This window comes from Bos grunniens, chromosome 3, assembly GCF_055505025.1.
Source record: "Bos grunniens cultivar Pamir isolate PY7600 chromosome 3, Bosgru_T2T1.0, whole genome shotgun sequence".
Classification (NCBI taxonomy): domain Eukaryota; kingdom Metazoa; phylum Chordata; class Mammalia; order Artiodactyla; family Bovidae; genus Bos; species Bos grunniens.
In genome coordinates this window covers 51,470,623-51,482,833 of record NC_141167.1, presented here as the reverse complement: position 1 = coordinate 51,482,833, position 12,211 = coordinate 51,470,623, and the positions used below count along the sequence as shown (strand labels likewise).

General features: G+C 40.0%; 1 protein-coding gene across 2 annotated transcripts in view; it reads left to right on the top strand.

Annotated features, from left to right (window-relative positions):
• CRYZ (crystallin zeta) overlaps positions 1-7,352 on the top strand; it is a 28,709-nt gene extending 21,357 nt beyond the window's left edge. For both annotated transcript variants that reach the window (XM_086390605.1, XM_086390606.1), the window contains 4 exons: positions 1,709-1,858; positions 5,400-5,501; positions 5,600-5,695; positions 6,112-7,352. In XM_086390605.1, coding sequence (XP_086246731.1) covers positions 1,709-1,858; positions 5,400-5,501; positions 5,600-5,695; positions 6,112-6,276 — 513 coding nt within the window. In that variant the 3' untranslated portion in view covers positions 6,277-7,352. The remainder of the gene's footprint in view (positions 1-1,708; positions 1,859-5,399; positions 5,502-5,599; positions 5,696-6,111) is intronic.
• The last annotated feature ends 4,859 nt before the right edge of the window (positions 7,353-12,211 follow it).

Genomic DNA, 12,211 nt, shown 5'->3' with positions numbered 1-12,211 from the left:
ATTTGCCATGAAGTGATGGGACCAGATGCCGTGAACTTAGTTTTCTGAATGTTGAGTTTTAAGCCAACTTTTTCACCCTCCTCTTTCACTTTCATCAAGAGGCCCTGTAGTTCTTTGCTTTCTGCCATAAGGGTGGTATCATCTGCGTATCTGAGGTTATTGATATTTCTTCTGACAATCTTGATTCCAATTTGTGCTTCATCCAGCCTGGCATTTCACATGATGTACTCTGCAGATAAGTTAAATAAGCAGAGTGACAATATACAGCCTTGACATACTCCTTTCCCTATTTGGAACTGGTCTGTTGTTCCGTGTCCAATTCTAACTGTTGCTTCTTGACCTGCATACAGATTTCTCAAGAGGCAGGTCAGGTGGTCTGGTATTCCCATCTCTTTAAGAATTTTCCACCGTTTGTTGTGATCTACACAATAAAGGCTTTGGTGTAATCAATAAAGCAGATATTTTTCTGGTATTCTCTTGCTTTTTTGATGATCCAACAGATGTTGGCAATTTGATCTCTGGTTCCTCTGCCTTCTAAATCCAGCTTGAACATGTGGAAGTTCTTGGTTGTTGAAGCCTGGCTTGGAGAATTTTGAGCATTACTTTGCTAGCATGTGAGATGAGTGCAGTTGTGCAGTAGTTTGAACATTCTTTGGCATTGCCTTTCTTAAGGATTGGATTGAAAACTGACCTTTTCCAGTCCTGTGGCCACTGCTGAGTTTTCCAAATTTGCTGGCATATTGAGTGCAGCACTTTCACAGCATCATCTTTTAGGATTTGAAATAGCTCAACTGAATTCCATCACCTCCATTAGCTTTGTAGTGATGCTTCCTAAGGCCCACTTGACTTCACATTGCAGGATGTCTGGCTCTAGGTGAGTGATCACGCCATCGTGGTTATCTGGATCATGAAGATCCTTTTTGTATGGTTCTTCTGTGTATTCTTATCACCTCTTAATATCTTCTGCTTCTGTTAGGTCCATACCATTTCTGTTGTTTATTGTGCCCATCTTTGCATGAAATATTCCCTTGGTATCATTAATTTTCTTGAAGAGATCTCTAGTCTTTCCCATTCTGTTGTTTTCCTCTATTTCTTTGCATTGATCTCTGAGGAAGACTTTCTTATCTCTGCTTGCTATTCTTTGGAACTCTGCCTTCAAAAAGGTATATCTTTCCTTTTCTCCTTTGCCTTTCACTTCTCTTCTTTTCACAATTATTTGTAAGGCCTCCTCAGACAACCATTTTGCATTTTTGAATTTCTTTTTCTTGGGGATGATCTTGATCGCTGCCTCCTATAAAATGTCACGAACCTCCATCCATAGTTTTTCAGGCACTCCGTCTATCATATGTCTTGCACGTAGTAAATAATAAATATTTATCGTATTCATGAATATAGATTTGCCCATGTACATACCTATCTCTTCTACGTAAGTGATAGATGACTTACTGTTGTTATGTAGTATTTTATGTGTACTGTTAAAGTATGAAGTCACTGAGCATATTTTGACCATCTTTAAACCCTATATCTTCTGCACAAAGCAGATGCTAAGTGTTTTGCACAGTGTTTCTTATTTCTTTGTTTAGACCCTTAACATTTATTAGCAATACTCTAGAACCTAGAAGAACCTTTTTTTAATTGTATGTATTTCATAAATGTTTGCAGAGATGCAAAGTTCCTAAAACTCCTGGGCTGTATTTTGTTTTTTAAGGTTGGAATAGCAGCATGCCAAATTGCAAGAGCTTACGGCTTAAAGGTTTTGGGCACAGCTAGTACTGAGGAAGGACAAAAGATTGTTTTGGAAAATGGAGCCCACAAAGTGTTTAATCACAAAGAAGCTAACTATATTGATAAAATTAAGGTAAAATTGTTCTATAATTTTATAAAACTAACATTTTGTTTCATGTTCTTTTGTAATTTTTTTTTATCAACTACTCTCTTAAAGTTGTTTGTTTTGCCTATGTGTTTTAAAGCTTTAATTAATTTAAAAGTAGAGATGTCTACTTTTCAAACCTTCACTATCATTTCTGTCTTGTTTATTTTTATTAAATAAAATATAGCCTCTCTAGAGGCTTATAGTTATAAAAATCAGTACTCTTTAATGCAAATCACATTTCAAGTAAAGCCACAGCTTTGTATTTGCAGCTGTAAGGCATTTTTTAAACATGTATTTTTATATATTGTGAAATGATCACCACAGTAAATTTAGTTAACATCTGTCCCCATACATAGTTATAAAATTTTGTTTCTTGTGATGAGAACTTTTAAGATCTATTCTCTTAGCAACTTTCAAACATGTAATGGCAGTATTCCTAACTGTAGTCACTGTCCATTACATCCTCATGATTTATTTGTTTTACAACTGGAAATTTGTGCCTTTTGATCCCACCTTTATCCATTTCACCCATCCCGCACCCCTTGCCCAACCTCTGGCATCAAAAAGGTATTCTTAATATAACTTCTATTGGTGTAAATTTTCCATAGAAAGTTGAATTATCCATGGATTACAAACTGGATCTGTCTGGCCTAGGGAATTAAGTTTCTTTGTTTATTGGATGTTTTTGGAGGAGAAACCACTACCTCATCAAAAATAGTGAGGCAGAATTTAGTTGCTGTTACATCTATTCCATTGTTGCAGTGGAATTCAAGCAGGTTCTGGAGTTCTCCATCTTTGCCATAGTAACAATTTACTAAACACTGATTACTTTGCTGACCTCAAACTACTTGCTCATGTTGAGAAAGAATTAGGATATCCCAGGTACTGATGACAGTGTAAACAAGGTCATTACAAACTGAGGGAAAAATGAGTGTAAGTTTGTTTATTACCTCTAAATCATCTTGCCAAAAAACTGAATAAAGGCTGTCCTTTGTATATGTTGAGGAATACAAAATTGGTTGAGCATGCACTCCTGATATCATTATCAAAGATGAAGATTGGCCAGTTATTTTAAGAATAGGTTTTTGTTTTGCAATATAATTCTAAGACCACAAGACCTTATAGCTTCTATCTCTTATACTGTTTCCTTCTGCTTAAGTCTCTCTTTCTCCAAAAACATTCTCTTAACCTTTTCTCCTCCCCTTCCCTCCTTTACCACACATTTCTTGAAAAAGTAGGGAGTACTTAAACTGCTCTTACTTCCTTACCTCCCACTGCAATTTTGCTTCCACCCCAGGGCTTTCCAGGTGGCCCTAGTGGTAAAGAACATTCCTGACAGTGTAGGAGATGTAAGAGATGCAAGTTCGATCCCTGGGTCGGGAAGATACCCTCAAGAAGTGCAACCCATCCCAATATTCTTGCCTGGAGAATCCCATGGATGGAGGAGCCTGGTGGGCTACAATCCATGGGGTCGCAAAGAGTCGAACACTACTGAAGTGACTTAGCCCGCATGCACACACCAGCTACTTACGGGGCGTGTCAGGGGCACTGATAATCCCCTCACCAGTCAGCTGCTCTTGGCTCAGTTCTCATTGAACTTGACCCTGACCACACCTCCTGGAAGCTGGCTCTCTTCTCACTTCTCTAACTTCACTTTTAGTCTCCCTCCTCTTCATTTCACTTGGTCTTCCATAGGTCTTTCCTCTTGGTCTCTCACTTTCTCTGGTGCTGCACCTTCTTCCTGATCCATCTCATACACGTCCTTAGGCTTCTGGTTTCCAGCACTGTCTCTGGCCTGTTTCATTCCTTCACACCATCAGCCTGCTTGACATGGCCATTCATCTGGTCCCTCAGGATAGACACCCACATTTCATTTCCTGTTCCTGTTGTTTAATCACCTTTCTCCCTCCTGCACATCAAATTGGTCACGGTATCTATCAGCTTCATCTCTGACATGCCTTTCATATATGTCTCTGTTTCTTTCCTCTTCACTGTTGTAACTTCATTTAGTCCTCATCTGTTCCAGTCTTGACTCTTACTCACAGCTGAGCTAATGCCCCCTTCTGTCTCCTCTACTGTCTCCAGAGTTATTTGGTTCTCTGTTTCAAAGAAAGAAAAACAAAAACATCCTCAGAAATAAACGAGAGCTCCACAAGAATAGGAATTTCTGTTTTCTTGTTCCTTGCTGTACTTCCAGTGCCTAAAACAGTGCCTGGCACAAGAATTAACTAATGAACATCTGTGTCCACAAAGTCCAAATCTTTTAATGTGGCATTTGATGTATTTTCGTGGTCTGAACCAATGTGTAGTCTCTTAGCTCCTACCTCTCCGCTCCCGCCCCCGCCCCCATCTCCTTCACAAATGCATACCCCAGCTCTGCTGGGCCACTTTCCAGTTCCAGCTTTTACTCTCCATCCCTACATCTTTGCTCTTCTGTTTCTTTGGTCCAGACTGACTGCCTCCTGTCTAGCTTCTCCTTGCCCCTTATTCCTTCTGTTCTACTTAAGAACTCCTACTTATCCCTCAGGGCCAGGTTGTCATCCCTGTGGAATTACCTTTGACCTTTACAGGTGATCAGAATTGTAACTTTCCCTCTAAAACCTATGGTTTGTTTCCCTGGTGGCTCAGGTGGTAAAGCGTCTCTGCAGTGCAGGAGACTCGGGTTGGACCCCTGGGTTGGGAAGATCCCCTGGAGAAGGCAATGGCACCCCACTCCAGTACTCTTGCCTGGAAAATCCCATGGATGGAGGAACCTGGTAGGCTACAGTCCATGGGGTCGCAAAGAGTCAAACACGACTTCACTTTCACTTTCACTTTCAATGCAGTACTTAGCCCATCACATCACACCTTTAATTGTAGTGTTTTCCATTTTCCTCTTTATTTTCGGTTCTCTATGTCCATCTTGACATTCATAATACCTCACACAGTGCTGGGCATAGGTGTTCATTTTTTTCTTAAAATGAAAATGTATAGCTTAGCTTATTTAAGAGCCGGTTTTAGATGTTGGGAATTGACATCAGAAAGCCCAAAAGAAAAGGAGTAGTGTGCCAAGCTGATTGTAGACCACTGAGAACACAACTAAATGCACACACACACAGAATACTGCAATACCAAAAAGTCAGTATTTTTTTTCTTTTGTTGTCTGTTTTTTAATAAAAATGGGAGCACCAATGCAGTTTTTGATTTTTGATTTGTTGCTTCTTCCTCTATTAAAATATATTTTGAAGACAGAAAATTTTCACCTAAGGAAGAAGTACTTTATAGTCAAGTTGAGTCTAAACACATGAAAATTTTGGACAAATTTTATTTCATTATAGCAATTTATTTAATACAAATCTGTCATTTTAGATGTGGCTGGTACCTTGGAATTACAGCATCACTGTATAATTAAATTATCTTAGAATTGGCATTATTACTCTTTAAAATATAGCATTTTGTGTCATTTGAAATATATTTCTGTAATATATGGCACTATGATAATCTTTTTTTTTTCCTAATCTACTGTGCATTCTTTTATATTATATAGAAATCTGTTGGTGAAAAAGGAGTTGATGTGATTATTGAAATGTTAGCTAATGTAAATCTTAGTAATGATTTGAATCTTTTGTCACACGGAGGACGAGTAATAGTAAGTATTTCATTTTTTTTATCACTTTGCAGTTTTTTCGTAATTTAACACTATTTTGCAGTAATCTTTAACTGTAGACATGTTGTTTTCCATACTAGGTTGTTGGCAGCAGAGGCACTATTGAAATAAACCCACGGGACACCATGACAAAGGAATCTAGCATAAAAGGAGTTACTCTGTTTTCATCCACCAAGGTAGAAAAGTGATTCTCATACATTGCTGTAATTTGCCTAGTCAGGCAGACTGAAAATTTAAGTCGATGTTAAGGTTAGTTATCTAAGTGGGTTAAGGATTAATCCCTGGAAGATAACTAGGGTGACAATATAATTTATTTTCCAAGCTAGGGCACTTATGAAGGAGAGAGGAGATACTGTTGGTAATTACTAATTACTCCACAACAGTAGGTGTTTTGTAAACTGAGACCGCCACAGACAAATTGCAGTGTTGGTTAACCTATAGGAAACTACTTTTTTTGTAGTTCTGGACAAGTTGACAAAAGCCACACATTTACGAGAAAACTCTTACTGCTTTCTTAGACTCTGAAAAATGTTAATGCTTCTGAAAATTGTCATGTGTTCCTCTACTGAAAAAGATGTTTTCTTTCCCTCAGGAGGAATTTCAGCAGTTTGCAGCAGCCCTTCAAGCCGGAATGGAAATTGGTTGGTTGAGACCAGTAATCGGTCCCCAGTATTTACTGGAGAAGGCTACCCAAGCTCATGAAAATATCATTCATAGCAGTGGGGCTACTGGAAAAATGATTCTTCTCTTAAACTGATCAGTCCTTCCATTGATTTCCTGTGTAATTAGAGGTTTCATATCTCAGTTTTATGTACACTGTGTTTGCTCTACTTAGCATTCATTTGATTCAGTGAGTTCCTTAACATTTAAAAAAAAGGTTTGTCTTTAGTGATCATAAGCATTGGAGTACTGTTTATTTTATAGCTGGCAACTTTCTTTATGCCTTCTACTTCTCATCAAGGAATCATTGTAATAGGAAATAGGATGTTAGTGGTCACTTGGCATTGGAGGACATTACAGAAATTCCTAACCTATACTAATCATTAATCCCATACCTTTGACTAAAACATACTAATTCAAAATAGGACTGCTTGATTTCCAAGCCTGCTGCTGCTGCTAAGTCGCTTCAGTCGTGTCCGACTCTGTGCGACCCCACAGACGGAAGCCCACCAGGCTCCACTGTCCCTGGGATTCTCCAGGCAAGAACACTGGAGTGGGTTGCCATTTCCTTCTCCAATGCATGAAAGTGAAAAGTGAAAGGGAAGTCGCTCAGCCGTGTCCATCTCTTAGCGACTCCATGGGCTACAGCCTACCAGGCTCCTCCATCCATGGGATTCTCCAGGCAAGAGTACTGGAGTGGGGTGCCATTGCCTTCTCCATTTCCAAGCCTATTTCTCCTTATAAAGGTTCTTTAATCTCTGATTAGCCCAGAACTATATTGGACTCTGATGAATCTCTGGAGTAAATGAGACCCCTTTCCCAAACTAACTCATCTAGATCTACAAGTCTCTCAGAAAGGCAAGATAAAAAGTGTCCAGAGAAATTTGTTATTTTCCCAATATTCCCAATATTTTATGATATTCACTAGGTTAATGAGCCACACATTCTGTGAGAACAGCAGCTTTCTTTCTGCTATAATGATACTGGGTGCATAGGTTCCAAATAGATATGTATTGATTGATTCAACTTCAAAGTAAATTTAGAATTATCTCTTTGTGTGATTGGGATCATATATTGTTATTTAAATTAATAATCAAATTAGATGCATTAAGAATGATCTGCTTTTGTTATTATAACATGGTAATTGCAATAAATTCTAGAAGCAATTAAAAATGGTGGTTTTCTAGTTTATTTTACATTTAGTACTTGCCTTATATCAGTTTTACATAGCACCAAACTAAGGTTACTTCCTAACAGTGTTCTGTGTTGGAAGTCTTTATCTAAACTAAATAAAAGGATAATTACCTGGAAATCTTGCCATCAATAATGTATATGTTAGTCGCTCGGTCATGTCCAGCTCTTTGCAAACCCATGGACTTAGCCCACCAGGATCCTCTCCATGGGATTTCCTAGGCATTATTATTGGAGTGGGTTGCCATTTACTTCTTCAGGGGATCATCCTGACCAGGAATCGAACCCAGGTCTCCTGCATTCTGCATTGCTGGTGGATTCTTTACCAACTGAGCCACTAGGGAAGCCATTAACATTATGTCTCAGGAAATGAGGTTTGATTGTTATTTTTGTTCTTGTTTTTCTTCATGTGAACACAGCCTCCAGTCTGTTGTTGTATGGTTGATTCTCTTGACCTGATTTGTTCTCTTGAATAACAACTGCTAGTTTGAACAGGGAATCCTGCTTTCATAGTGAACAGAAAGCACTGCTAACTTTTATAATTCAGGGCCGTCATTGGCTTCTGGCTCATATGCCATGTGGAAGTGTTTTTACTATTTGTATTTTCCAAGTTTATTTGTTATTTCTTTTACAGGTTAGTCTTGTAGAGTAACATTTTAAAAAGTTGTTTAAAAAGCAATGTTATGAATCTAGAGACTAGCATTTTATATACATTTCAAAATGGAAGATTTCTTCCCATTCAAAAAGATAAAGGAATAATTACTTTGTAAAAGTCACCTTAATCTGTTTTCACATTTGCCTCATCTATTGAATAAGCTAAAGCATACTGCTAACTTAACACTGCACAATTAATTAATACAGTTCAGTTTATTTCAAAGAAAAAACTAGCCAAATTTTATGCATTAACTACCATATTTGTGATTATATAGCATCAGAGAAGGCAGTGGCACCCCACTCCAGTACTGTTGCCTGGAAAATCCCGTGGACGGAAGAGCCTGGTGGGCTGCAGTCCATGGGGTCGCCAAGAGTCGGACATGACTGAGCGAGTTCACTTTCACTTTTCACTTTCATGCATTGGAGAAGGAAATGGCAACCACTCCAGTGTTCTTGCCTGGAGAATCCCAGGGACGGGGGAGCCTGCTGGGCTGTCGTCTATGGGGTCGCACAGAGTCGGGCACGACTGAAGCGACTTAGCAGCAGCTTTGGACGTATTTCCTGTACACATCTCCTTGTCATTCTAGTTCTGTCCTTGTCTGAGTTTTCAGCAAACTATTTTCACAGCACTATTGCTGCTTGTAGTCCCAGGGCTACTACCCCAGTCACCAGTGCTGTCCCTGATACAAAGTAGAGAATAACTTGTAGAATCAACAAGCATTATTTCATGTTTTAACCATCTGAATTTCTGTCCATTTGCTTTGACCTTAGAATAGTATTTGCTTAGAATCATATAATATGTGGTTAAAAGATCAAACAGATCAGCCACCCTGAGCCTAAGAAGGTGAACTGTCATGCCAGTGGTCACATGATTAGTAGGATAAACCTGAGCTGACATTATGTTGGTGGGCTGAAATTAAACTCATTTAATTTCCAGGCCTTTGGCATTCCTGGCTTGTAACCCTGGCTACAACACGTGTTGGGCTGCCTGGTTTCCGGCCTCATTTTGCCCAAGATTGTTAGTTCTGACCCTGTTAATCATCTTTGCCTCAGTTGTCACTTACCTTCTGATTCAAGTCCTTTATGAAGGGATTATTCTATTATTTCAAAATATTGAATACATTGAGTTTAGAAGGCACTGTGCTGGGATTTGAGGATACAAAGGTATATAAGACATAGTCCACATTCTTGAGCTTAGAATGGAGTAGAGATGAGAGCTGAGTAAAACACATGGAGTAAAATGTGTGTGTGTATATATATATATAGATAGATAGATAGATAGATAGATTTATTTTAAGGAATTTTCTCATACAATTATGGGGCCTGATGAGTTTCTGTATTGCAGTACTAAGGCAGAATTATTTCTCTGGGAAACCTCAATTTTTGTTCCTATGGCTTTCAACTGAGTGCATGAGGCCTACCTGCATCATGGAGGGCAATCTACGTAAAACAATCTACTTGAAACATGACACACTGACAGAAAACTGACCATCACAAAAGGTGACCTAGGGACAAAAATGAGGGACACCTAGGGTAGCTTGAGGTTGCCAGCTACACACTTAATATTTCAATGCATTTGTTCGCTCCTGCTATCCAAAGTAGCTTTGGCCAGAGAAGTACAAAATAACTTGTATGCTTCAGAAAAGGGAAGAAAAATCAGGTAGCATTTTATAATGTCCTTAGTTCAGCTTTACAGAGGCAAGAAATCCTATGTGTGCCAAGGGGCCTCCACAATTCACAGCGTAAAAGCTTTTTTTCTGCACAAGATAACTCAAGAACAGCAGGTCACTTTGACCTGGCTCTTTCAGCCTCTTCAACCATGTCTCACATACAGGAAAACAGCTCAGCTCAATCCTTAGTTCTTTTTCCAATGCTACCTTTTCCTTTGGTCCAGTGATTTTTTTTAAAATGTCATTTAAAACTGTCAGAGGACAATTTTGCTAATCCATGGGGCTTAGAAATAGCTTGTATTATGGGAGCTTCCTCCAGCCAAGGAAGGAGTCTAGGAAATGTATCATAGAAAGAAATCTAAATCCACTTTGGACCGTGTCAATGATCGATAGGTGTTGATGGGGACAGTCCATGTATGTTCTTTAAGAGGGAGTCTAACACTGATCCCAACTGATTGCCTGATACAGATGCTCATTAAACGTGTGTTAAATGTGGCGATGGGCTTTCCAGGTGGCTCAATAGGAAACAATGCACCTGCCTGTGCAGGAGACATGGGTCCAGCCCTTGGGTTGGGAAGACCCCCTTGAGAAAGGAATGGCAACCCACTCCAGTATCCTTGCCTGGAAAATTCCAGGGACAGAGGGGCTTGGCAGGCTACAGTCTATGAGGTCACAGAAGAGTTGGGCATGACTGAGTGACTGAGCACAAATGCACGCAAGTAAATGTGGCCACCGATTAGCAGTCTTGATTTTATCTTTTCCCAGCTTCATGTAAAGGTATCCACAAAGAGACAACAGTACTAATAACTAAAGAGGAAACCCTGTGCCAAAGTCCATTGGGAATATATACTAACTCCAGTGTCAGTCATTTGACATATTGACCCAAATTACCTGCAGAGTAGGTAAAAAGAAAAAGCCTCCACTCAGTCACTACCTCTAATGCAGGCCACCTAGAGTATCAAACCTTATTACACAGAAAGTATCTGAGCCAGCTAGAGACATATGCCCAGGCCTCAGCATTCCTCATCTCCTTTTTATAGACTACAGGATTAAATTTTTGGTACAACTTCAGGTTCAAGGGAAGGGCGGCTTCGTACTCTTGGATATACAGTCACTCCAGAGAAAGCCTTGTAAATGGGTGGAGAGTGGCAGACTCAGATTGTAGCAAATGCTGGAGACTACACAGCAGTCACGTAACAGACATTTGTCTTTGACTTTAGAAAAGCCAGACTAAGAGCTGTCAATTGGAGGAAAAAGGCACAAATAAAACATGAGAGTTAAAGTTAAGTTTTAGGGGCAGAATGAGGACTATAGCCCAGGAGACAGTGTCTCAAATAGCTCTGAGAAACTGCTCCAAAGAGGTAGAGGAGATGGTGAGTATATATGTGATTTTGGTGAAGGGGAATTACATGCAATCAAGCACATAGGTTTCGCAGCATATTGCTGCTAGTCTTGTGAAGGTCACTGCTAATCACGATGAGCAGACGTCACCATGAAGGACTTTAATGCTTTTCTAGATACAAAGAGATGCAAGAATTGGGCTCATAAAATCTTCTGAAAATATCTAATTATCTGAAACCTGTTCTGCCAGGTTTTCCAAGAGTACAAAGTTCCTCATTGCTGATCTTCACGTGAACTTTCACCCCAGGGGGTGTTGAAAGACAGCAGCTGCAGCAGCTCATAATTTGATCCTTGTAGAGGTAGATGGCAAGTGCCAGTTTGTAGGTGACAGAGCAGAAGACATTCATGTCTTACTTGAGCAAGTAGTTAAGAGGCCACCTCACTCCAGGTATAGATCTGAGAAGAACAGCTCCCTCATGAGCAGGGAGGAGAGCCAAGGTACATGAAGCCCTCTGGTAGGGTTAAGAGCATGGGTTATGGAGGCAGAAGACCTGGCTTTAAATCCTGGCTCTACTATTGACTAGTTGTAGAGTCCTGGGCAAGTTACCAAGTGATCTGAAGTCTCGTTTTCCTTACATGTAATATGGTAGTAACATCTACCTCAGAGAGTTTGTACAAATTAAACAAGATAATGTCTGCTGCTAAGTTGCTTCAGTCGTGTCCGACTCTGTGCGACCCCATAGATGGCAGCCCACCAGGCTCCCCCGTCCCTGGGATTCTCCAGGCAAGAATACTGGAATGGGTTGCCATTTCCTTCTCCAATGCATGAAAGTGAAAAGTCAAAGTGAAGTCGCTCAGTCGTGTTCGACTCTTAGAGACCCCGTGGACTGCAGCCTACCAGGTTCCTCCGTCCATCGGATTTTCCAGGTGAGAGTACTGGAGTGGGATGCCATTGCCTTCTCCGAAGATAATATCTACAAAGTACTTATTAGCACTCTGTCCTGTGGTTCAGTTCAGTTCAGTTCAGTTGCTCAGTCGTGTCCAACTCTTTGCAACCCATGAACCGTAGCACGCCAGGCCTCCCTGTCTATCACCAACTCCTGGAGTCCACCCAAACCCATGTCCATTGAGTCGGTGTTGCCATCCAACCATCTCATCCTCTGTCATCCCCTTCTT